Source organism: Struthio camelus, unplaced genomic scaffold (assembly GCF_040807025.1).
Source record: "Struthio camelus isolate bStrCam1 unplaced genomic scaffold, bStrCam1.hap1 HAP1_SCAFFOLD_82, whole genome shotgun sequence".
NCBI lineage: Eukaryota > Metazoa > Chordata > Aves > Struthioniformes > Struthionidae > Struthio > Struthio camelus.
The window spans coordinates 134698-158031 of record NW_027182594.1 but is presented as its reverse complement, the minus strand read 5'-3'; the positions used below and the strand labels follow the sequence as shown (position 1 = coordinate 158031).

The following is a 23334-nucleotide window of genomic DNA, read 5'->3' as shown; positions in this document are numbered from 1 at the left end:
TGCTGGGTGCTCCCCATGCCCTGTCTCCCCCCGCGCTGGGTGCTCCCTGCGCCCCATCTCACCCTGTGCCCCATCTCCCCCCGGGCTGGGTGCTCCCCGCGCCCCATCTCCCCCCGCGCTGGGTGCTCTCTGCGTCCCCTCTCACCCTGTGCCCCATCTCCCCCCGCGCTGGGTGCTCCCTGCGCCCCATCTCCCCCCGCGCTGGGTGCTCCCCGCGCCCCATCTCCCCCCGCGCTGGGTGCTCCCTGCGCCCCATCTCACCCCGCGCCCCATCTCCCCCCACGCTGGGTGCTCCCCACACCCCGTCTCCCCCCGCGCTGGGTGCTCCCTGCGCCCCATCTCACCCCGCGCCCCATCTCCCCCTGCGCTGGGTGCTCCCTGCGCCCCATCTCACCCTGTGCCCCATCTCCCCCCGCACTGGGTGCTTCCTGCGCCCCATCTCCCCCCGCGCTGGGTGCTCCCTGCGCCCCATTCACCCCGCGCCCCATCTCCCCCCGCGCTGGGTGCTCCCCACGCCCCATCTCCCCCCGCGCTGGGTGCTCTCTGCGTCCCCTCTCACCCCGTGCCCCATCTCCCCCCGCGCTGGGTGCTCCCTGCACCCCATCTCCCCCCACGCTGGGTGCTCCCTGCGTCCCCTCTCACCCCACACCCCATCTCCCCCCGCGCTGGGTGCTCCCTGCACCCCATCTCCCCCCGCGCTGGGTGCTCTCTGTGTCCCCTCTCACCCCGCGCCCCATCTCCCCCCGCGCTGGGTGCTCCCCGCGTCCCCTCTCACCCCGCGCTGGGTGCTCCCTGCACCCCATCTCCCCCCGCGCTGGGTGCTCTCTGTGTCCCCTCTCACCCCACACCCCGTCTCCCCCCGCGCTGGGTGCTCCCTGCGCCCCATCTCACCCTGTGCCCCATCTCCCCCCGGGCTGGGTGCTCCCCGCGCCCCATCTCCCCCCGCGCTGGGTGCTCCCCGCGTCCCCTCTCACCCCACACCCCGTCTCCCCCCGCGCTGGGTGCTCCCTGCGTCCCATCTCACCCTGTGCCCCATCTCCCCCCGGGCTGGGTGCTCCCCGCGCCCCATCTCCCCCCGCGCTGGGTGCTCTCTGCGTCCCCTCTCACCCCACACCCCATCTCCCCCCGCGCTGGGTGCTCCCTGCGCCCCATCTCCCCCCACGCTGGGTGCTCCCCGCGTCCCCTCTCACCCCGCGTCCCGTCTCCCCCCGCGCTGGGTGCTCCCTGCGCCCCATCTCCGCCTGCGCTGGGTGCTCCCCGCGTCCCCTCTCACCCCGCGCCCCGTCTCCCCCCGCGCTGGGTGCTCCCCATGCCCTGTCTCCCCCCGCGCTGGGTGCTCCCCGCGCCCCATCTCCCCCCGCGCTGGGTGCTCCCTGCGTCCCCTCTCACCCCGCGCCCCGTCTCCCCCCGTGCTGGGTGCTCCCCGCGCCCCGTCTCCCCCCGCGCTGGGTGCTCCCCGCGTCCCCTCTCACCCTGTGCCCCATCTCCCCCCGTGCTGGGTGCTCCCCGCGTCCCCTCTCACCCCGCGCCCCATCTCACCCCGCGGCGCCCCACGGGGCCCCACGGCGCCCCGTCCCCGCAGGCCGGCGCCATGTTCAAGGACTACTTCCAGTACGAGGGCATCAGCTTCCCGGCGCTCATCTACTCGCCCCGCAGCCTGGCGGCCGCCCGCGACCACTTCCAGGTGCGGGACGACGACGTCTTTAACGTCACCTACCAGAAGTCGGGTAGGGGCCCCCGGCCGCCCCCCGAGGCAAGAGCGGGCGTCCCGGCCCGGACGCCTGGGCCCGCCGGCGGCTGGCTCACCCCGCCGCCCCGCCGCAGGCACCGTGTGGATGCTGGAGATCCTGAGCCTCATCCGGAGCGACGGGGACCCGAGCTGGTGCCGGACGGTGCCCAACTGGGACCGGGCGCCCTGGTTCGAGACGGTGCTGGGGCTGGGCCGGGCCCAGCGCAACCCCCCGCCCCGGCTCATCAGCTCCCACCTGCCCGTGCAGCTCTTCGCCAAGTCCTTCTTCACCTCCAAGGCGAAGGTTCGGGGGCGGCCGGGGAGGGGGGGGAGGCGCCGTGGGGCGCCCCGTCCCACGCCGCCCCCGCCCGCGCCCCCCTCCCCAGGTCATCTACACCGTGCGCAACCCCAAGGACGTGCTGGTCTCGCTCTACCACTTCGCCCAGATCTTCCGGCCCTACAAGGACCCCGGGAGCCTCGACCAGTTCCTGGACAAGTTCCTGGAGGGCGACGGTAGGTGGAGGGGGGCCTGGGGGACGCGGGGGGACATAGGGGGGACATGGGGATGGGACATGGAGGGACATGGGGGGACATGGAGGAACGGGGGACATGGAGGACATGGGGGGACATGGAGGGACATGGAGGGACATGGGGGGACATGGAGGGACAGGAGGGACATGGAAGGACATGGGGGGACATGGAGGAACGGGGGACATGGAGGGACGTGGAGGGACATGGGGGGACATGGAGGGATGTGGGGGGACATGGGGGGATGTGGGGGGACATGGGGGGACGTGGAGGGATGTGGGGGGACGTGGAGGGACATGGGGGGACGTGGAGGGACATGGAGGGACATGGGGGGACATGGGGGGACATGGAGGGACATGAGGGACATGGAAGGACATGGGGGGACATGGAGGAACGGGGGACATGGAGGGACGTGGAGGGACATGGGGGGACATGGAGGGATGTGGGGGGACATGGGGGGATGTGGGGGGACATGGGGGGACATGGAGGGATGTGGGGGGACGTGGAGGGACATGGGGGGACGTGGAGGGACATGGAGGGACGCGGGGGGACATGGAGGGACATGGAGGGACATGGGGGGACATGGAGGGACATGGGGGACATGGAGGGACATGGGGGGACACGGGGGGACATGGAGGGACATGGAGGGACATGGAGGGACATGGGGGACATGGGGGGACATGGAGGGACATGGGGGACATGGAGGACATGGGGGGACATGGAAGGACATGGAGGGACACGGGGGGACATGGAGGGACATGGGGGACATGGAGGGACATGGAGGGACACGGGGGGACACGGGGGGACATGGAGGGACATGGGGGACATGGAGGGACATGGAGGGACATGGGGGGACACGGGGGGACATGGAGGGACATGGGGGACATGGAGGACATGGAGGGACATGGAGGGACATGGGGGGACACGGGGGGACATGGGGGACATGGGGGGACATGGAAGGACATGGGGGGACATGGGGGACATGGGGGGACATGGAAGGACATGGGGGGACATGGAAGGACATGGAGGGACATGGAGGACATGGAGGACATGGGGGGACATGGAGGGACATGGGGGACATGGAGGGACATGGGGGGACATGGAAGGACATGGAGGGACATGGGGGGACATGGGGGACATGGGGGGACATGGAAGGACATGGGGGGACCTGGGGGGACATGGGGGACATGGAGGGACATGGAGGGACATGGAGGGACATGGGGGACATGGGGGGACATGGAGGGACATGGAGGGACATGGGGGGACATGGAAGGACATGGGGGGACATGGAAGGACATGAAGGACATGGGGGGACATGGGGGGACGTGGAGGGACATGGAGGACATGGAGGGACATGGAGGACATGGGGGGACGTGGAGGGACATGGAGGACATGGAGGGATGTGGGGGGACACGGGGGACGTGGAGGGAGGCGGGGGGCGAGCAGGGGCTCCCGGGGGGAAGGTGGGGGCCGCCCAGGGGCCGGGGGCCATGCCTCGCGCCCCCCAGTGCCCTTCGGCTCCTGGTTCGACCACGTGCGGGGCTGGCTGGAGCTGCGCGGCCGCGACAACTTCTTCTGCATCAGCTACGAGGAGCTGCAGCAGGTGGGGGCGGCGGGGGGCCGGGGGGCCTCTGGGGCAGGAGCTCGGAGACCCCCAGGAGGCCGGGTTGGACCCGGGGCAGTTGGGCTGGTCGGGGCCGCCCAGGGGCCCGGTTCTGGCCCGGTTTGGGCGGTGCTGGGTGCAAGGGGGGTGCCCGGGGCGCTGGGCCCGGTTCTGGCCCGGTTTGGGCGGTGCTGGGTGCAGGGGGGTCCCTGGGGCGCTGGGCCCGGTTCTGACCCGGTTTGGGTGGTGCTGGGTGCAGGGGGGTCCCTGGATCCGGGTTCTGGGTGGAAGGGGGGTGCCCGGGGCGCTGGGCCCGGTGCTGGCCGGGTGGTGCGGGTGGTGTGGGTCCAGGTGCAGTTGCGGGTGGTGCGGGCGGTGCGGGTGCAGGCGGTGCGGGCGGTGCGGGTGGTGCGGGTGCGGGTGCAGGTGGTGCGGGCGGTGCAGGTGCGGGTGGTGCGGGCGGTGCGGGTGCGGGTGTGGGCGGTGCGGGTGGTGCGGGCGGTGCGGGTGGTGCGGGTGCAGGCGGTGCGGGTGGTACGGGTGGTGCAGGTGCGGGCGGTGCAGGCGGTACGGGTGCGGGCAGTGCAGGCGGTGCGGGCGGTGCGGGCGGTGCGGGTGCAGGCGGTGCGGGCGGTGCGGGCGGTGCGGGCGGTGCGGGTGCGGGCGGCGCAGGCGCGGGCGCGGGTGCCGGTGCCGGTGGCGAGGGCTGCGGGTCGCAGGACCTGCGGGGCAGCGTGGAGCGGCTCTGCGCCTTCCTGGGCCGGCGGCTGGGGCCGGCGGCGCTCGACGCGGTGGTGGCCAACGCCTCCTTCGCCGCCATGCGCCGCAACCGCATGAGCAACTTCAGCCTCTCGCCCGCCTTCATCCTCGACGTGCGGCGCACCCCCTTCCTGCGCAAGGGTGGGCGCTGGGGGCACTGGGGGCGCTGGGGGCACTGGGAGCACTGGGAGCACTGGGACCGGGGCTGGGGCACCCCCTTCCTGCGCAAGGGTGGGCGCTGGGGGCACTGGGGGCGCTGGGGGCACTGGGGGCGCTGGGAGCACTGGGACCGGGGCTGGGGCACCCCCTTCCTGCACAAGGGTGGGCGCTGGGGGCGCTGGGGGGACTGGGAGCACTGGGGGCGCTGGGAGCACTGGGACCGGGGCTGGGGCACCCCCTTCCTGCGCAAGGGTGGGCGCTGGGGGCGCTGGGGGCGCTGGGGGGACTGGGAGCACTGGGACCGGGGCTGGGGCTGGTTGGGGGTTGCAGGGCTGGAGGGTCCCGGGGGAGCTTGGGGGGTGCCGGGGGTCCCGGAGGAGCTCGGGGGGGTGCCGGGTGGTCCGGGGGTCCCGGAGGAGCTCGGGGGGGTCCCGGAGGAGCTCAGGGGGGTGCCGGGTGGTCCGGGGGGGGCCGGGGGTCCCGGAGGAGCTCGGGGGGGTGCCGGGTGGTCCGGGGGTCCCGGAGGAGCTCGGGGGGGTGCCGGGTGGTCCGGGGGGTGCCGGGGGTCCCGGAGGAGCTCGGGGGGGTGCCGGGTGGTCCGGGGGGGGTGCCGGGGGTCCCGGAGGAGCTCGGGGGGGTGCCGGGTGGTCCAGGGGGGGGTGCCGGGGGTCCCGGAGGAGCTCGGGGGGGTGCCGGGTGGTCCGGGGGTCCCGGAGGAGCTCGGGGGGGTGCCGGGTGGTCCGGGGGGGGCCGGGGGTCCCGGAGGAGCTCGGGGGGGCGCCGGGTGGTCCGGGGGGGGCCGGGGGTCCCGGCGTGGCCCGCAGAGCCCCCCGGCCGCCCGCAGGCATCGCGGGCGACTGGAAGAACCACCTGACGGCGGAGCAGAGCGCCCGCTTCGACCGCGTCTACCGGGAGCGCACGGCCGGGCTGGGCCTCGCCTTCCCCTGGGACATGCCCGCCGCCCCCCCGGCGCCCCCCGACACCCCCCCCGCCGCCCCCGAGCCCCCCCCGCAGGCCTGAGGCCAGGGGCCGGGGGGCAACCGCGAAAGCCTCAATAAAGCGGCTCGGCCGGGAGCCCCCCGCCCCCCGTCACGCGCTTCGGGCCTTTTCCGGCCGCTTTTAATACTCTCGGTCCCCCCCTCCCCCCGCCCCGGGACCCCCCGGCAGTGCCTCGGGGCTGGGGGATCCCTCGGGGGGCTTGAGGTGCTCCCGGGGGTCTTGGGGTGCCTCAAAGGGTCTTGGGGTGCTCCCAGGGGTCTTGGGGTGCTCCTGGGGGGCCTTGGGGTCCTCCCCAGGGTCTTAGATTGCCCCAGAGGGTCTTGAGATGCTCCTGGGGGTCTCAGGAGGCCTGTGGGGGGTCTCAAGGTGCTCCCAGTGGGCTTTGGGGTGCTTCTGGGGGGTCTTGGGGTCCTCCTTGGGGTCTTGGATGTCGCAGAGGGCCTTGGGGCACTCCTGGGGGTCTTGGGAGGCCCCTGGGGGTCTCGAGGTGCTCTCAGTGGGCTTTGGGGTGCTCCTAGGGGGTCTTGGGGTGCCCCTGGGGGTCTTGGGATGCTCTTGGGGACTTTGGGGTGCCCCGGGTGGTCCTGGGGTGACCCTCAGGCTCTCGGGGAGCCCCGGGGGGTGGGGGCTCGCCTGGACCGAGGTGATGCCCGGCGGCGTCTCGTGGCGGCGGGGGCGTCCTGGAGCCCCGGCGGGTCCCCGGCGGCCCCCGGCCCGCGTGGCTCTCGGCAGGGCGAGCCGGCTGCCCTGCGGGGGGAAGCGGGGTGAGAGCCCGGCGCCCCGGGGGGCTCGGCTGGGACCCGCCGCCGCCCCCGGCCTGTGTCCCTCCCTCCCTGCCTCCCTCCCTCCATCCCTGCCTGCACCCCTGCATCCCTCTGTCCCCCCGAGTCCGCGCCCCCCGACCCCCCTCCGACCCCGTGCCGCTCGGCCAGGCGACGCCGGCCCGGACGCCTGGGTCCCGCCAACACAACACGCTGTTCCCCCCCCCGGGTGCGTCAAGTTCAAACTTTATTTTATTTGTGTTCTTCCGAAAACAAGATTTGTTTTTTTAACCCTTAAAAACGATAAAAAAAAAAAAAGGGGGGCCGAGAGGGGCCCGAGTCAATAAATTACTGCAGGCGGCGCCGGCCGCCCCGGCTCCGGCTCCGGCTCCGGCTCCGCGCCGGGTTTTCTGGGCGCCCCCGAGCCGCGGCCGCGCTGCGGGGCGGGCGGCAAGAGCCGGCGCGGAGCTCGGAGCGGAGCCCGACGCGGAGCGGAGCCCGCAGCAGAGCCCGGCGGGGCGGGCGGCAAGAGCCGGCGCGGAGCTCGGAGCGGAGCCCGACGCGGAGCCCGGCGCGGAGCGGAGCCCGCAGCAGAGCCCGGCGGGGCGGGCGGCAAGAGCCGGCGCGGAGCTCGGAGCGGAGCCCGACGCGGAGCCCGGCGCGGAGCGGAGCCCGCAGCAGAGCCCGGCGGGGCGGGCGGCAAGAGCCGGCGCGGAGCTCGGAGCGGAGCGGAGCCCGCAGCAGAGCCCGGCGGGGCGGGCGGCAAGAGCCGGCGCGGAGCTCGGAGCGGAGCCCGACACGGAGCCCGGCGCGGAGCGGAGCCCGCAGCAGAGCCCGGCGGGGCGGGCGGCAAGAGCCGGCGCGGAGCCCGCAGCAGAGCCCGGCGGGGCGGGCGGCCCCGCTGCGCCGCACCTCGGCAGGGCCGGGCCGGGCCGGGCCGGGCCGGCGCAGAGCAATTAACTTAAGGCATTTAAAAATAACAATAATTAACAATAATAATAATAATTAATAACAATAAAATACAAATAAGGACAAGAAGACATGGACCGAGACCCGACGGCAATAAATAAATAAATAGCGCGGGGCATAAATAGGCGGGCGGGGCCCGGGCGGGGTCACAGCTTGTTGCGGAGGAGGACGAGGGCGCGCGAGGCCCAGTCCAGGTAGAGGTGGAGGCTGTGGAAGACGGCGTGGCTGGCCTGCACCGCCGCCCACGGCGTCCCCGGCGCCGGCAGCGCCGGCAGCGCCTCGCTGGGCCGCGCCAGGCTCAGCCGCGCCAGCTGCGGGCGGAGGGGGCGGGGCTCAGCCGGCGGGCACAGCCCCGCCCCCGCCCCGCGCGAACCCCGCCCCGTCCGGCCAGGCCGCGCGATGCAGAAGCCCCGCCGAAGCTCCGCCCCGCCGCCCTGCTCGGTCGAAGCCCCGCCCCGCGGCGCAGCCCCGCCCCCAGCCCCGCCCTTCCTCGCAAAAGCCCCGCCCTGCGGCACAGCCCCGCCCCGCAGCGCTGGCGAAGCCCCGCCCCTCAGCCCCGCCCCATCGCGGAAGCCCCGCCCCACTGCTCTGCCGAAGTCCCGCGGCGCAGCCCCGCCCTTCCGCCTTGAAGCCCCGCCCCGCGGCGCAGCCCCGCCCAAGCCCCACCCTGCCCCGCCCCTGCGGCACAGCCCCGCCCGAGCCCCGCCTGCTGAAGCCCCGCCCCTCAGCCCCTTCCGAGCCCCGCCCCACCCCGCCCTGCTCCGCCCAAGCCCCGCCCCACAGCGCGGCCCCGCCCCACCCAGCCCTTCCCCACCGAAGCCGCACCCAGCGGTGCAGCCCCGCCGAAGCCCCGCCCCGCCCCTCGAAGCCCCGCCCCTACCACGTGGTCGAGGCGCTTGAGCAGGCGGTCGAGGCGGGCGTGCAGGGCGGCCAGCTCGGGCTCCAGCGGCCGCAGCGCCGGCCCCGCGCGCCGCAGCCACTCCAGGTGCCGCTGGTAGCGCTGCAGGTCCGCGCTGAGCCGCGCCAGCGCCCCGGGGGCCTGCGGGAGGCCCCTGTTCACCGCCCGCCCCCCTTGGGGGTCCCAGGCGTCCGGGAGGCCCCGCTCCCCCCGTGGACCCAGGTGTCCCCCCCGGGGATCCTGGGCATCTGGGATCTCCCACTCCCCTTGTGGACCCAGGTGTCCGGGATCCCCCCCCCGGGGGTCCCGGGTGTCCGGGAGGCCCCGCTCCCCCCGTGGACCCAGGTGTCCGGGATCCCCCCTTGGGGGTCCCAGGTGTCCGGGAGGCCCTGCTCCCCCCGTGGACCCAGGTGTCCGGGATCCCCCCCCCGGGGGTCCCAGGTGTCCGGGAGGCCCCGCTCCCGCCGTGGACCCAGGTGTCCGGGATCCCCCCTTGGGGGTCCCAGGTGTCCGGGAGGCCCCGCTCCCCCCGTGGACCCAGGTGTCCGGGATCCCCCCTTGGGGGTCCCGGGTGTCCGGGAGGCCCCGCTCCCCCTCGTGGACCCAGGTGTCCGGGTTCCCCACCCCAGGGGGTCCCAGATGTTTGGGCTCCCCCTCACTGGGGGTCCCAAACAGCTGGTCTCTCCCGCTCCCCCCGTGGACCCAGGTGTCTGAGCTCCCCCGCTCCCCCCACAGTCCCAGGTGTCCAGGATCCCTCCCCCCGGGGGTCCCAGGCGCCCGGGCTCCCCCGCTCCGCCCCGCGGGCCCAGGCGTCCGGGCCGGGCTCACCTGGATGTTGGCCAGCTCCAGGGCGCTCATGGAGAGGACGGGCAGCGAGTCCAGCTTGTGCTCCCCCTCGGCCGGGAACCGCGATTTCTGCCGGCGACGAGGGCTCAGCACCCGCCGGGGGCAGCGCTGGGGGTGTTGGGGGGCAGAGCCGGGGGGCCGGGGGCAGCGCTGGGGGCAGTGGGGGCTGTGTGGGGTGCCATGGGGCAGGTTTGGGGCCATGCGGGCACCGTGGGGCAGGTATGGGGCTGTGTGGGGCGCTGTGGGGCAGGTTTGGGGCCATGTGGGCACCGTGGGGCAGGTATGGGGCCGTGTGGGGCGCTGTGGGGCAGGTTTGGGGCTGCACGGGCACCACGGGGTGGGGGTGGGTGCGGTGGGGCGGGTTGGGGGGCACACGGGTGCCGTGGGGTGGGTTGGGGGCCGTGCAGGTGTCGCGAGGCGGGTGCAGGGGCTGCAAGGGTGCCGTGGGGCAGGTGTGGGGGCCGTGGGGCGGGTGCGGGGGCCGCGCGGGTGCCGTGGGTCAGGTGTGGGGGCCGTGGGACGGGTGCCGTGGGGCGGGGTGGGGGGCGCGGGGGCCGGGTACCTACGAGGTGGGCGAGGAAGGCCTTGGTGTCGCTGAGCAGGGCCTTGGCCAGGTTGGCGGCGCCGTCGAGGTCGGCGCGGGGCTCGGGGGGCCGCGGGCGGGGGGCGCCCGCCGCCGGGCACAGGCTCAGCAGCGCCAGCAGCACCCGGCACGCCGCACCTGCGCGACACGCCGGCGTCGGGGCCTGCCGCGGATGGGGGGCGGGACCCCCGGGGGGGCGCCCGGGGGAGGGATGGGACCCCCTGGGGGGGCACCCGGGCGGGGGGGGCGGGACCCCCAGGGGGGCGCCCGGGGGAGGGATGGGACCCCTTGGGGGGATACCCGGGTGGGGGGGGCGGGACCCCCAGGGGGGCGCCCGGGGGAGGGATGGGATCCCCTGGGGGGGCACCCGGGTGGGGGGGGCGGGACCCCCTGGGGGGGCACCCGGGGGAGGGATGGGACCCCTTGGGGGGATACCCGGGTGGGGGGGCGGGACCCTCGGGGGGGCACCCGGGGGAGGGATGGGATCCCCTGGGGGGGCACCCGGGTGGGGGGGGCGGGACCCCCTGGGGGGGCACCCGGGGGAGGGATGGGACCCCTTGGGGGGATACCCGGGTGGGGGGGCGGGACCCCCTGGGGGGGCACCCGGGGGAGGGATGGGATCCCCTGGGGGGGCACCCGGGTGGGGGGGGCGGGACCCCCTGGGGGGGCACCCGGGGGAGGGATGGGACCCCTTGGGGGGATACCCGGGTGGGGGGGCGGGACCCCCTGGGGGGGCACCCGGGGGAGGGATGGGATCCCCTGGGGGGGCACCCGGGTGGGGGGGGCGGGACCCCCTGGGGGGGCACCCGGGGGAGGGATGGGACCCCTTGGGGGGATACCCGGGTGGGGGGGCGGGACCCTCGGGGGGGCACCCGGGGGAGGGATGGGACCCCCTGGGGGGCACCCCGTGGGGGGGGATAGGACCTCCTGGGGGGGCACCCAGCTGTGGGGGGGAACCTACAGCCGCGGGCCCTGCAGCCGCAGACTGCTGTCAGCCCCTACAGCCACCAAACGGGGTCAGGTCCTACAGCCCCAGACCCTACAACCATGCACTGGTGTCAGACCCTACAGCCGCCAAACAGGATCAGACCCTGCAGTCAGACCCTACAGCCACAGACCGGTGTCAGAGCCTACAGCCACAGATCGTGGTCAGCCCCTACAGCCGCCAAACAGTCAGACCCTACAGCTGCCAAACGGGGTCAGACCCTGCAGCCCCAGCCCCTACAACCACAGACTGTGGTCAGCCCCTACAGCCACCAAATGGGGTCAGACCCTACAACCACGGACCGTGGTCAGCTGCTACAGCTGCCAAATGGGGTCAGACCCTACAGCCCCAGCCCCTACAACCACAGACTGTGGTCAACCACTACAGCCGCCAAACAGGGTCAGACTCTACAGCCCCAGGCGCTGGCCAGACCCTACAGCCCCAGCCCCTATAACCATGGACCACGGTCAGGCGCTACAGCCGCCAAACAGGGTCAGACCCTACAGCCCCAGCCCCTACAGCCACAGACCGGTGTCAGCCCCTACAGCCCCAGCACCTACAGCCACAGACCGCGGTCAGCCCCTACAGCCCCAGCCCCTATAACCATGGACCACGGTCAGCCCCTACAGCCGCCAAACAGCGTCAGACCTTACAGCCCCAGCCCCTACAGCCACAGATCGGTGTCAGCCCCTACAGCCCCAGCACCTACAGCCACAGACCGCGGTCAGCTCCTACAGCCCCAGCCCCTACAGCCACAGACCACGGTCAGCCCCTACAGCCGCCAAAGGGAGTCAGACCCTACAGCCCCAGCCCCTACAGCCACCAAAGGGGGTCAGACCCTGCAGCCCCAGCCCCTACAGCCATGGACCACGGTCAGCTCCTACAGCCCCAGCCCCTACAGCCCCAGACCGCGGTCAGCCCCTACAGCCCCAGCCCCTACAGCCACGGACCATGGTCGGCCCCTACAGCTGCCAAAGGGGGTCAGACCCTACAGCCCCAGCCCCTACAGCCACGGACTGTGGTCAGCCCCTACAGCCGCCAAAGGGGGTCAGCCCGTGTAGCCCCAGCCCCTACAGCCATGGACCACGGTCAGCTCCTACAGCCCCAGCCTGTACAGCCCTGGACAGCGGTCAGCCCCTACAGCCCCAGACCCTACAGGCACGGACCTCGGTCAGCCCCTACAGCCACCAAAGGGGGTCAGCCCCTACAGCCCCAGCCCCTACAGCCCCGGACCGCGGTCAGCCCCTACAGCCACGGACCGCGGTCAGCCCCTACAGCCACCAAAGGGGGTCAGCCCCTACAGCCCCAGCCCCTACAGCCCCGGACCGCGGTCAGCCCCTGCAGCCACCAAAGGGGGTCAGCCCCTGCAGCCCCAGCCCCTACAGCCATGGACCACGGTCAGCCCCTGCAGCCACCAAAGGGGGTCAGCCCCTACAGCCCCAGCCCCTACAGCCACGGACCGCGGTCAGCCCCTACAGCCACCAAAGGGGGTCAGACCCTACAGCCCCAGCCCCTACAGCCACGGACCGCGGTCAGCCCCTACAGCCACCAAAGGGGGTCAGCCCCTACAGCCCCAGCCCCTACAGCCCCGGACCGCGGTCAGCCCCTGCAGCCACCAAAGGGGGTCAGACCCTGCAGCCCCAGCCCCTACAGCCACGGACCGCGGTCAGCCCCTGCAGCCACCAAAGGGGGTCAGCCCCTACAGCCCCAGCCCCTACAGCCACGGACCGCGGTCAGCCCCTGCAGCCACCAAAGGGGGTCAGCCCCTACAGCCCCAGCCCCTACAGCCCCGGACCGCGGTCAGCCCCTGCAGCCACCAAAGGGGGTCAGACCCTGCAGCCCCAGCCCCTACAGCCACGGACCACGGTCAGCCCCTACAGCCATGGACCACGGTCAGCCCCTACAGCCACCAAATGGGGTCAGACCCTGCAGCCCCAGCCCCTACAGCCACGGACCGCGGTCAGCCCCTACAGCCGCCAAAGGGGGTCAGCCCCTACAGCCCCAGCCCCTACAGCCACGGACCGCGGTCAGCCCCTGCAGCCGCCAAAGGGGGTCAGACCCTGCAGCCCCAGCCCCTACAGCCACGGACCGCGGTCAGCCCCTACAGCCATGGACCACGGTCAGCCCCTACAGCCACCAAAGGGGGTCAGCCCCTACAGCCCCAGCCCCTACAGCCCCGGACCGCGGTCAGCCCCTGCAGCCACCAAAGGGGGTCAGCCCGTGTAGCCCCAGCCCCTACAGCCACGGACCGCGGTCAGCCCCTACAGCCACCAAAGGGGGTCAGACCCTGCAGCCCCAGCCCCTACAGCCACGGACCGCGGTCAGCCCCTACAGCCACCAAAGGGGGTCAGACCCTACAGCCCCAGCCCCTACAGCCACGGACCGCGGTCAGCCCCTACAGCCACGGACCGCGGTCAGCCCCTACAGCCGCCAAAGGGGGTCAGCCCCTACAGCCCCAGCCCCTACAGCCCCGGACCGCGGTCAGCCCCTACAGCCACCAAAGGGGGTCAGACCCTGCAGCCCCAGCCCCTACAGCCACGGACCGCGGTCAGCCCCTACAGCCATGGACCACGGTCAGCCCCTACAGCCACCAAAGGGGGTCAGCCCCTACAGCCCCAGCCCCTACAGCCCCGGACCGCGGTCAGCCCCTGCAGCCACCAAAGGGGGTCAGACCCTGCAGCCCCAGCCCCTACAGCCACGGACCACGGTCAGCCCCTACAGCCATGGACCACGGTCAGCCCCTGCAGCCCCAGCCCCTACAGCCCCGGACCGCGGTCAGCCCCTACAGCCACCAAAGGGGGTCAGACCCTGCAGCCCCAGCCCCTACAGCCACGGACCGCGGTCAGCCCCTACAGCCGCCAAAGGGGGTCAGCCCCTACAGCCCCAGCCCCTACAGCCACGGACCGCGGTCAGCCCCTGCAGCCGCCAAAGGGGGTCAGACCCTGCAGCCCCAGCCCCTACAGCCACGGACCGCGGTCAGCCCCTACAGCCATGGACCACGGTCAGCCCCTACAGCCACCAAAGGGGGTCAGCTCCTACAGCCCCAGCCCCTACAGCCACGGACCGCGGTCAGCCCCTGCAGCCACCAAAGGGGGTCAGACCCTGCAGCCCCAGCCCCTACAGCCACGGACCGCGGTCAGCCCCTACAGCCACCAAAGGGGGTCAGCCCCTACAGCCCCAGCCCCTACAGCCCCGGACCGCGGTCAGCCCCTACAGCCACCAAAGGGGGTCAGCCCCTGCAGCCCCAGCCCCTACAGCCCCGGACCGCGGTCAGCCCCTGCAGCCACCAAAGGGGGTCAGCCCCTGCAGCCCCAGCCCCTACAGCCATGGACCACGGTCAGCCCCTGCAGCCACCAAAGGGGGTCAGCCCCTGCAGCCCCAGCCCCTACAGCCATGGACCACGGTCGGCCCCTACAGCCGCCAAAGGGGGTCAGCCCCTGCAGCCCCAGCCCCTACAGCCCCGGACCGCGGTCAGCCCCTACAGCCGCCAAAGGGGGTCAGCCCCTGCAGCCCCAGCCCCTACAGCTCCAGACCGCGGTCAGCCCCTACAGCCACCAAAGGGGGTCAGCCCCTGCAGCCCCAGCCCCTACAGCCCCGGACCGCGGTCAGCCCCTACAGCCACCAAAGGGGGTCAGACCCTGCAGCCCCAGCCCCTACAGCCACGGACCGCGGTCAGCCCCTGCAGCCACCAAAGGGGGTCAGACCCTGCAGCCCCAGCCCCTACAGCCCCGGACCGCGGTCAGCCCCTACAGCCGCCAAAGGGGGTCAGACCCTGCAGCCCCAGCCCCTACAGCCCCGGACCGCGGTCAGCCCCTGCAGCCCCAGCCTGCTGTCAGCCCGTGCAGCCCGGGACGGCTGAGGCTGCGGGGCGGCGCGGGGCGCGCGGCGGCGGTGGGCGCGCTGTGAGGTCGGGCGGCGGCGGCGGCGCGCGGGCCGCGGCGGCGGCTGGAAAGAGTGATGCGGGGCGGTGAGTCAAGGTGGTTCCATGGAAAAGGAGGCGCGCGGCGCTCCTCTCCCGGCGGGGAGCCGGCGGCACCGCTCCAGCGCCTGGCCCGCGCGTGCCGCCAGGGGCGGGGGCGCCGGGGGCCGGGCTGCGCGCACCTGCGGCGTGCCCGCCTGCGCCGGGCTGGGCAGCCTGCCCCGGGGCCCGCGGCCGCTCCTGGGGCTGCGCGCCCGCACCGTGAGCGGGGACGCCCGCGAGCGGGTCTCCAGGTGTGCGCTCCGTGTGTGTGCGTGTGTGCGTGCACGCACATGCGTGTTCCTGCGTGCACGTGTGCACACGTGGGGGCGCCTGCACGCCTGGGTGTCCGTGCACCCTGTAGCTGCACCGGTGTGGGTGTGCTGCACTGCTGTGGGGCTGTCCACACATGGGGGGTGTCCGTGCACGCACACGTGTGTGTGTGTGTGTGTGTGTGTGTACGCGCACACCTGAGTGTGTCCATGCATTCCAGGAGGTGTCTGTGCATGCACACCTCTGCGTGTTTGCGTGTGTGGGTGTGGGTGTACACGCACACCTGTGTGTCCATGCACACCAGGAGGTGTCTGTGCACGCACACCTGTGTGTGTGTCTGTGTCTGTGTGTGTGTACACACACACCTGACTGTCTCCAACACACAGCAGGAGGTGTCTGTGCACGCACACCTCTGTGTGTGTGTGTGTGTGTGTGTGTGTGTGTACATGCAGGCCTGACTGTCTCCATACAGACACCAGGTGTCTGTACATGCACACCTGTGTGTGTGCGCGTGTGCACGCACACCTGTCTGTGTGTGTGTGTGTGTGTGTGTACATGCACACCTGTGTGTGTGTGTGTGTGTGTGTGTGTACATGGAGGCCTGACTGTCTCCACACAGACACCAGGTGTCTGTACATGCACACCTGTGTGTGTGTGTGTGTGTGTGTGTACATGCACACCTGAGTGTGTGTGTGTGTGTGTGTGTGTACATGGAGGCCTGACTGTCTCCACACAGACACCAGGTGTCTGTACATGCACACCTCTGTGTGTGTGTGTGTGTGTGTGTGTACATGCACACCTGAGTGTGTCCACGCACGCGAGCGGTGCGAGCGCTGTCACGTGCGTGGCTCCCCTGGAGCGAGCGCCCCGCTGCGCAGTGCTGTGCCGCGCCATGCCGGACCACACCGCGCCGTGCCGTGCCGGACTGCACTGCACCGTGCCGCAGCATGCCGAGCCGTGCCAGACGGCGCCGCGCAGTGCTGCACCACGCCGCACAGTACCACAGCATGCCACGCCGTGCTGGACCGCGCTGTGCCGTGCCGGACTGCACTGCCCTGTGCTGCAGCATGCTGTGCCGTGCCGGACCGTGCCGTGCCATGCTGGACTGTGCCGTGCCGTGCTGCACCACGCTGCACCATGCCGGAGCACGCAGTGCCGTGCCGGACTGCACCGTGCCGTGCCGCACCACACCGTGCCGTGCTGCACCACGCTGCACCATGCCGGAGCACGCAGTGCCGTGCCGGACTGCACCGTGCCGTGCCGCACCACACCGTGCCGTGCTGCACCACGCTGCACTGTGCCGGAGCACGCAGTGCCGTGCCGGACTGCACCGTGCCGTGCCGCACCACACCGTGCCGTGCTGCACCACGCCGTGCCGTGCCGGAGCACGCTGCGCCGTGCCGGACCATGCCGTGCTGTGCTGGACTGTGCCGTGCCGTGCCGGACCGCGCCGCGCAGGGGCAGGGCCGGGGGGCGGCGAGGTGAGGTGCGGCCGCCGCCGCCGCCGCCGCAGGCAGGTGCGCTCAGCGCCCAGGAATGAGCGGCCTGGGGAGGCTCGGCGGGCCGGGGCCGCTTGTGGTTTGAGGCGCGGCGGCGGCAGCTGCTCGCGCCCCCGAGGCCCCGGGGCGGCGCGCGCCCGGCCCCGCTCCGCTCCCCTGCACCCGGCTCGCGCCGCGCGCCGCCGCTCCGAGCCCAGCGGCCGGACGGCTCGGGACGGACAGACGGCACGGCGCGGACGGACGGCACAGCACAGACAGACGGCACGGCGCAGACAGGCAGCACGGCGCAGACGGACGGCACAGCGCAGACAGGCAGCACGGCGCAGACAGGCAGCACGGTGCAGACCGACGGCACGGCGCAGACGGACGGCACGGCACAGACAGACGGCACGGCGCAGACAGGCGGCACGGCACAGACGGACGGCACGGCGCAGACGGACGGCACGGCACAGACAGGCAGCACGGCGCAGACAGGCAGCACGGTGCAGACGGACGGCACGGCGCAGACGGACAGCGCGGGTGGGCTGCGGGGCAGACGGGGGTCCCCGGCTCCCCGCGGCCCCCGGGAGGCACCGATGCGTCGGCGCGTGGCCCCGAGGGGATGCTGGCGGCACTGGGGGGAACCGAGGCGGCACTTACTTGTCATGACGGGGCGGCGGGCGGAGGCCGAGGTGGGAGCGTCCTTGCCGGGGCGCCAGGTACCGCCGGGGCCGGGCCTGGGCCGCCCCTGGGCCGCCGAACTTCCCGGCGGGGGCCGCGGGGAGCCGCGGCCGGAGCCTTCGCACCTGCGGGGCCGCCCCTGGCCGGGGGGCTGGGGCGCGTGGGGCAGCGGGGCGGCTCGGGGGGGGTCCGGCCCTCGCCCCGCGCTCGGGGGCGCGCTGGCACTCGCTCCCGCTGGCGCTCTGGCCCCGAGCCGCCGCGGCGGGCCGGCCGGTGGAGGCGGAGGGAGGCCGGAGGCCGGAGGCCGGGGTGCGCGGGGGTGCGGGCGGGCGGGCGAGCGCGTGTGTGTCCCCGCATGACGCCCCGCCGCGCATCGGCCCTTATATCCCGGCGCGGGTCCCGCTATGTGTGTGTTTGCGGATGACACACGTTTGAGTCATGGCTTTTCCATTCAGCAACACAGGCCGGGAAAAGAGAGAGGGAGAGAAAAAAAAAAAGAGAGAGAGAGAGAAGAAAAAAAAAAGCACGAAAAGCCCCAAAGAGGCGGGCGACCACTGCCCCGCCGGGGGGGGCGCCGGCCCCCGCCGCTCGCCCTGGCCCCCCCCCCGCCGCCCGGGCGCCCGGGGGGGCCGGGAGGGGCCGGGAGGGGCGGCGCGGCTGGGCCCGGCCCCGGCCCGGCCCCCGCCCGGCCCCCGTCCCGCCCCGGCCCGATGCCCCGACGCCGGGAAACCGCCGCGCTGCCGCGGGGGGTCCCCGCGCGGCCCCCGTCGCCGTCGCCGTCCGGCCGCGGCCACGTCAGTGCCACCCACGCGCGGCGCCGGGGCCGCCCCGTCCCACCCGGGGCCGCTGCCGGGACCCCCCGCGGGGCCGGGCCCGGGCCGAGAGCGGCGGCTGCCGGCGCCCCCGGGGGGCCGCGCGCTGACGGCGCAGCCGGGCCCCGACGGCCGGACGCCTGGGCCCCTGCGGGCCGGGCTGAGGGGGCCGGACGCCTGGGTCCCAAGGGTCGGGGGGGGGGCTGCACGCCTGGGTCCCAGGTGTTGGGGGGCCGGACGCCTGGGTCCAAGGTGTGTGGGGGGGCCGGACGCCTGGGTCCCAGGTGTTGGGGGGCTGGACGCCTGGGTCCCAGGTGGGGGGGGGCCCCGGACGCCTGGGTCCCAGGTGTTGGGGGGTCGGACGCCTGGGTCCAAGGTGTGGGGGGGCTGGACGCCTGGGTTCAAGGTGTGGGGGGGCTGGACGCCTGGGTTCAAGGTGTGGGGGGGGCCGGATGCCTGGGTCCCAGGTGTTGGGGGGGGGCTGGACGCCTGGGTCCCAGGTGTTGGGGGGCTGGACGCCTGGGTCCCAGGTGGGGGGGGGCCCCGGACGCCTGGGTCCCAGGTGTTGGGGGGTCGGACGCCTGGGTCCAAGGTGTGGGGGGGCTGGACGCCTGGGTTCAAGGTGTGGGGGGGGCCGGATGCCTGGGTCCCAGGTGTTGGGGGGGGGCTGGACGCCTGGGTCCCAGGTGTTGGGGGGCTGGACGCTTGGGTCCCAGGTGGGGGGGGCCCCGGACGCCTGGGTCCCAGGGGTCGGGGGGGGGCTGGACGCCTGGGTCCCAGGTGTGGGGGGGCTGGACGCCTGGGTTCAAGGTGTTGGGGGGCTGGATGCTTGGGTCCCAGGTGGGGGGGGCCCCGGACGCCTGGGTCCCAGGGGTCGGGGGGGGCTGGACGCCTGGGTCCCAGGTGTTGGGGGGCTGGACGCTTGGGTCCCAGGCTGGGGGGGCTGGACACCTGGGTCCCAGGGGTCGGGGGGGGCCAGACGCCTGGGTCCCAGGTCGGGGGGGCCGGATGCCTGGGTCCCAGGTGTGGGGGGCCGGATGCCTGGGTCCCAGCCGGGCAGGGGTCGGGGGGGGCCGGACGCCTGGGTCCCAGATGGGGGGGGGGGGCCGGACGCTTGGGTCCCAGGGGTCAGGGGGGCCCTGGATGCCTGGGTCCCAGGTGGGGGGGGCCGGACGCCTGGGTCCCAGGTCGGGGGGGCCGGACGCCTGGGCCCTGGCCGAGGGGGCGGCTGAGTCAGGGCAGCGGTTCAGAGCGGCCCGGGCAGCGCTGGGCGCCCGGCTGCCCCCCCCCACCCCCCCGGCAGGTACCGCCCCCCCCCAGCGCTGACTCAACCCCCCCCGGCCCCACTCGGACTCCGAGTCAGCCGCCGGCCCGGCCGCGGCCCCCCAGGGCTGCCGGTGTGTCACCCGGCCGCCGCCTCGCCGCCCCCCGGCCCCGGCACCACCACCACCACCAGCACCGGCACCCAGCGGGTGACACAGGGGCCCCGCGCAGCCCCCCAGCGGTCGGGGGGTCGGGACAGGGCGACCGCTGCGAGCACCCGCTGCACACAGCCGCGGCGGGTCGGCACGGCGCGCACCCACAGCGTGCGAGCACGGCGAGCACCCATGGTGTGTAAGCACAGCGAGCACCCCCAGTGTGCACCCCCAGTGTGTGAGCACTGCGAGCACCCACGGCACGCACCCATGGCGTGCGAGCACGGCGAGCACCCACAGCGCGCACCCACCGTGTGCACCCACAGCGTGTGAGCACTGCGAGCACCCACGGCACGCACCCACAGTGTGCACCCACAGCGTGTGAGCACTGCGAGCACCCATGGCGATCACCCACAGCACGCACCCACAGTGTGCACCCACAGCGTGTGAGCACTGCGAGCACCCACGGCGATCACCCACAGCACGCACCCACAGTGTGCACCCACAGCGTGCGAGCACTGCGAGCACCCATGGCGAGCACCCACGGCGTGTGAGCACTGCGAGCACCCATGGTGAGCACCCATGGCGTGCACCCATGGCGTGTGAGCACTGCGAGCACCCACGGCGATCACCCACAGCGCGCACCCACCGTGTGCACCCACAGCATTGCGAGCACTGCGAGCACCCATGGCGAGCACCCACGGCGTGCACCCATGGCGTGTGAGCACTGCGAGCACCCACAGCGATCACCCACAGCGCGCACCCACCGTGTGCACCCACGGCGTGTGAGCACTGCGAGCACCCACGGCGATCACCCACAGCGCACACCCACAGTGTGCACCCACAGCGTTGCGAGCACTGCGAGCACCCATGGCGAGCACCCACGGCGTGCACCCATGGCGTGTGAGCACTGCGAGCACCCACGGCGATCACCCACAGCGCACACCCACAGTGTGCACCCACAGCATGTGAGCACTGCGAGCACCCACAGCGCGCACCCACGGCGTGCACCCACGGCGTGTGAGCACTGCGAGCACCCACGGCGATCACCCACAGCACGCACCCACCGTGTGCACCCACAGCGTGCGAGCACTGCGAGCACCCATGGCGAGCACCCACGGTGTGCACCCACGGCATGTGAGCACTGCGAGCACCCACGGCGATCACCCACAGCACGCACCCACCGTGTGCACCCACAGCGTGCGAGCACTGCGAGCACCCATGGCGAGCACCCACGGTGTGCACCCACGGCATGTGAGCACTGCGAGCACCCACGGCGATCACCCACAGCGCGCACCCACCGTGTGCACCCACGGCGTGTGAGCACTGCGAGCACCCACGGCGATCACCCACAGCGCACACCCACAGTGTGCACCCACAGCGTTGCGAGCACTGCGAGCACCCATGGCGAGCACCCACGGCGTGCACCCACGGCGTGTGAGCACTGCGAGCACCCACGGCGATCACCCACAGCGCGCACCCACAGTGTGCACCCACAGCGTGTGAGCACAGCGAGCACCCACGGCGCGCACCCACAGTGTGCACCCACAGTGTGTGAGCACTGCGAGCACCCATGGCGATCACCCACAGCGCGCACCCACAGTGTGCAGCCACAGCGTGTGAGCACTGCGAGCACCCATGGCGAGCACCCACAGCGCGCACCCACAGTGTGCAGCCACAGTGTGCGAGCACAGCGAGCACCCACAGCGCGTGCCCATGGCGTGTGAGCACTGCGAGCACCCATGGCGAGCACCCATGGTGTGTGAGCACTGCGAGCACCCACGGCGCACACCCACGGCGCATGAGCACTGCAAGCACCCACGGCGAGCACCCATGGTGTGTGAGCACTGCGAGCACCCACAGTGTGCACCCACGGCGCGTGAGCACGGCGAGCACCCGCAATGAGCACCCACGGTGTGTGAGCACTGCGAGCGCCTACGGTGTGTGAGCACAGCGTGCACCCGCTATGAGCACCCACGGTGAGCACCCACTGCGAGCACCCACGGTGTCTAAGCACAGCGAGCACCCACGGTGAGCACTCACAGTGTGCACCCACGGTGTGCACCTACAGTGAGCACCCACGGTGTGTAAGCACAGTGCGCACCTGCAACGAGCACCCACAGTGTGCACTCATGGTGTGCAAGCACAGCAAACACCCACAGCGAGCACCCACAGTGTGCACCCACGGTGTGTAAGCACAGCGAGCACCCACGGCGCGCACCCACGGCGCACACCCACACCGAGCACACATGGTGTGCACCCACAGCAAACACCCATTGTGAGCACCCGTGTCACACACCCGCAGCGCGCACCCGCGGCGAGCAACCATGTCACGCACCCGCGGCACATACTGGCGGTGCGCGCCCACAGCAAACACCCGCGGCGCGCCCCACGCAGGCAGCACCCGCCGCGAGGCGGCCGGCTTGGCGCGCCCGGCGGGCTGGGTGCCGGGCGCCGCGCCGGGCCCCCACCGCGGCGCTGGGACAGGCCGGGGGGGGGCTGGGGCCGGGCGCCGCCCGCCGTGCGGTGTCCCCGGGCCCCGCCGGCGCCCGCTGCCCCACGGCCGGTGGGGCTGGGGTGCCGGGGGGCTGCGCGGGGCGGGCGGCGCGGACGTGCGAGGGCCCGGCGGCGGGCGGCGGGCGGCGCGCCGGGGGCCCGGCGCCAAGGCAAACACCCGCTGCGAGGGTAAATATTTAGCTGCCAGGTGACGGGGAAGCGGCGCCGCTGCCTGGCCGCCCGCCCGCCCGCCCGCCGCCTCCCTGCCCTCACCTGGCACTGGCGGCGGCCGCCGGAGTCCCCGGCCGGGGGGCCCCGAGGGGCCGGGCCGCCGCCACCGTTCTCCCAGCTGGGGGTGACGGTGGCCCCCGCGCGCCGCGCCGCCCCGGGGCAGCGGGAGCCCCCGGAGCCCCCGGCCGCACGGGAGCGCGCTCCGGAGCCGGCAGCGGGCGGGCGCTTCCGGGCGGGCGCGGACACGTGCCGGCGGCAACACCCGCGATGAAGCAACCTGGGGGCATGGGAGGCCGAGCAGGAGGCGGCGGCGCCCGGCTGCCACCCGGGTCCGAGCGGCACGGTGGCACCGAGCCCCTCGCTGCCGCGGTCCGGGCGGGGAGGGTCCGACTGACTGACGGGCACCGCGCTCCGGGCGGGGAGGGTTCGACCCTCGGACAGGCGCCGCGCTCCGACCGTCGGACGGGTGCCGTGCTCCGGGCAGGGAGGACCGACCGTCGGACGGGCGCCGCGCTCTGGGCAGGGAGGACCGACCCTCGGACAGGCACCGTGCTCCGGGCGGGAAGGAGTGACCGTCGGACGGGCACCGCGCTCCGGGCGGGAAGGAGTGATCGTCGGACGGGCACCGCGCTCCGGGCAGGAAGGGTCGACCGTCGGACGGGCGCCGCGCTCCGGGCGGGAAGGGTCGACCGTCGGACGGGCGCCGCGCTCCGGGCGGGAAGGACCGCCGCAGAGCCTGGCGGTGCTCAACAGGGCAGTGAAACACTGAAATCGGGGACAACAGGTGGCAGCCCAGTTCACCGCTACGATGAACTCGGGCGCGCTGTAGCGCTCCGTCGAAGCGGAGAGGGGCCGAAGCGGGTGGCGGGAGCCGGGCGGCGCGGGCGGCCGGCTGTGCGGGGGACGTGGGACGGCCGGTGGGCAGCGCCTGGACGCTTCCCCGGCCCGGTGACGTTTGTCCCCTCTGCAGGCGGGTGCCGAGGCGGCGGGCGGACGCCCGGCGGGCGCCCGCTGGGGTGCAGGGGGACCCGGCTCGAGGCGGGCCGGGCACGGGGGGCGACGCAGCGGGAGGCGGGCCGGCGCTCAGGCTCTGCCTGCCCCCCGCCGCGGCCCCGTGGCCGGCGGCCGCTCCGTGGGTCGCCCCCGGCGCTTGCGTCCATGCCGGGAGGAA

The 23334-nt window shown here is 73.9% G+C and overlaps 2 protein-coding genes across 2 annotated transcripts; one reads left to right on the top strand and one right to left on the bottom strand.

The window, feature by feature from the left end:
* Nucleotides 1-1539: 1539 nt before the first annotated feature.
* SULT2B1 (sulfotransferase family 2B member 1) lies at nt 1540-5798 on the top strand. Its single transcript, XM_068929187.1, has 6 exons — nt 1540-1727; nt 1825-2033; nt 2116-2242; nt 3766-3860; nt 4580-4760; nt 5623-5798. The coding sequence occupies exons 1-6, from the start codon at nt 1592-1594 to the stop codon at nt 5796-5798; spliced, it is 924 nt and encodes a 307-aa protein (XP_068785288.1). The 5' UTR covers nt 1540-1591.
* Nucleotides 5799-7591: 1793 nt separating this feature from the next.
* IL11 (interleukin 11) lies at nt 7592-17195 on the bottom strand. Its single transcript, XM_068929186.1, has 5 exons — nt 16770-17195; nt 9818-9997; nt 9234-9320; nt 8388-8546; nt 7592-7818 (listed from the first exon to the last, which is right to left on the bottom strand). The coding sequence occupies exons 1-5, from the start codon at nt 17193-17195 to the stop codon at nt 7654-7656; spliced, it is 1017 nt and encodes a 338-aa protein (XP_068785287.1). The 3' UTR covers nt 7592-7653.
* Between the last annotated feature and the right edge of the window lie 6139 nt (nt 17196-23334).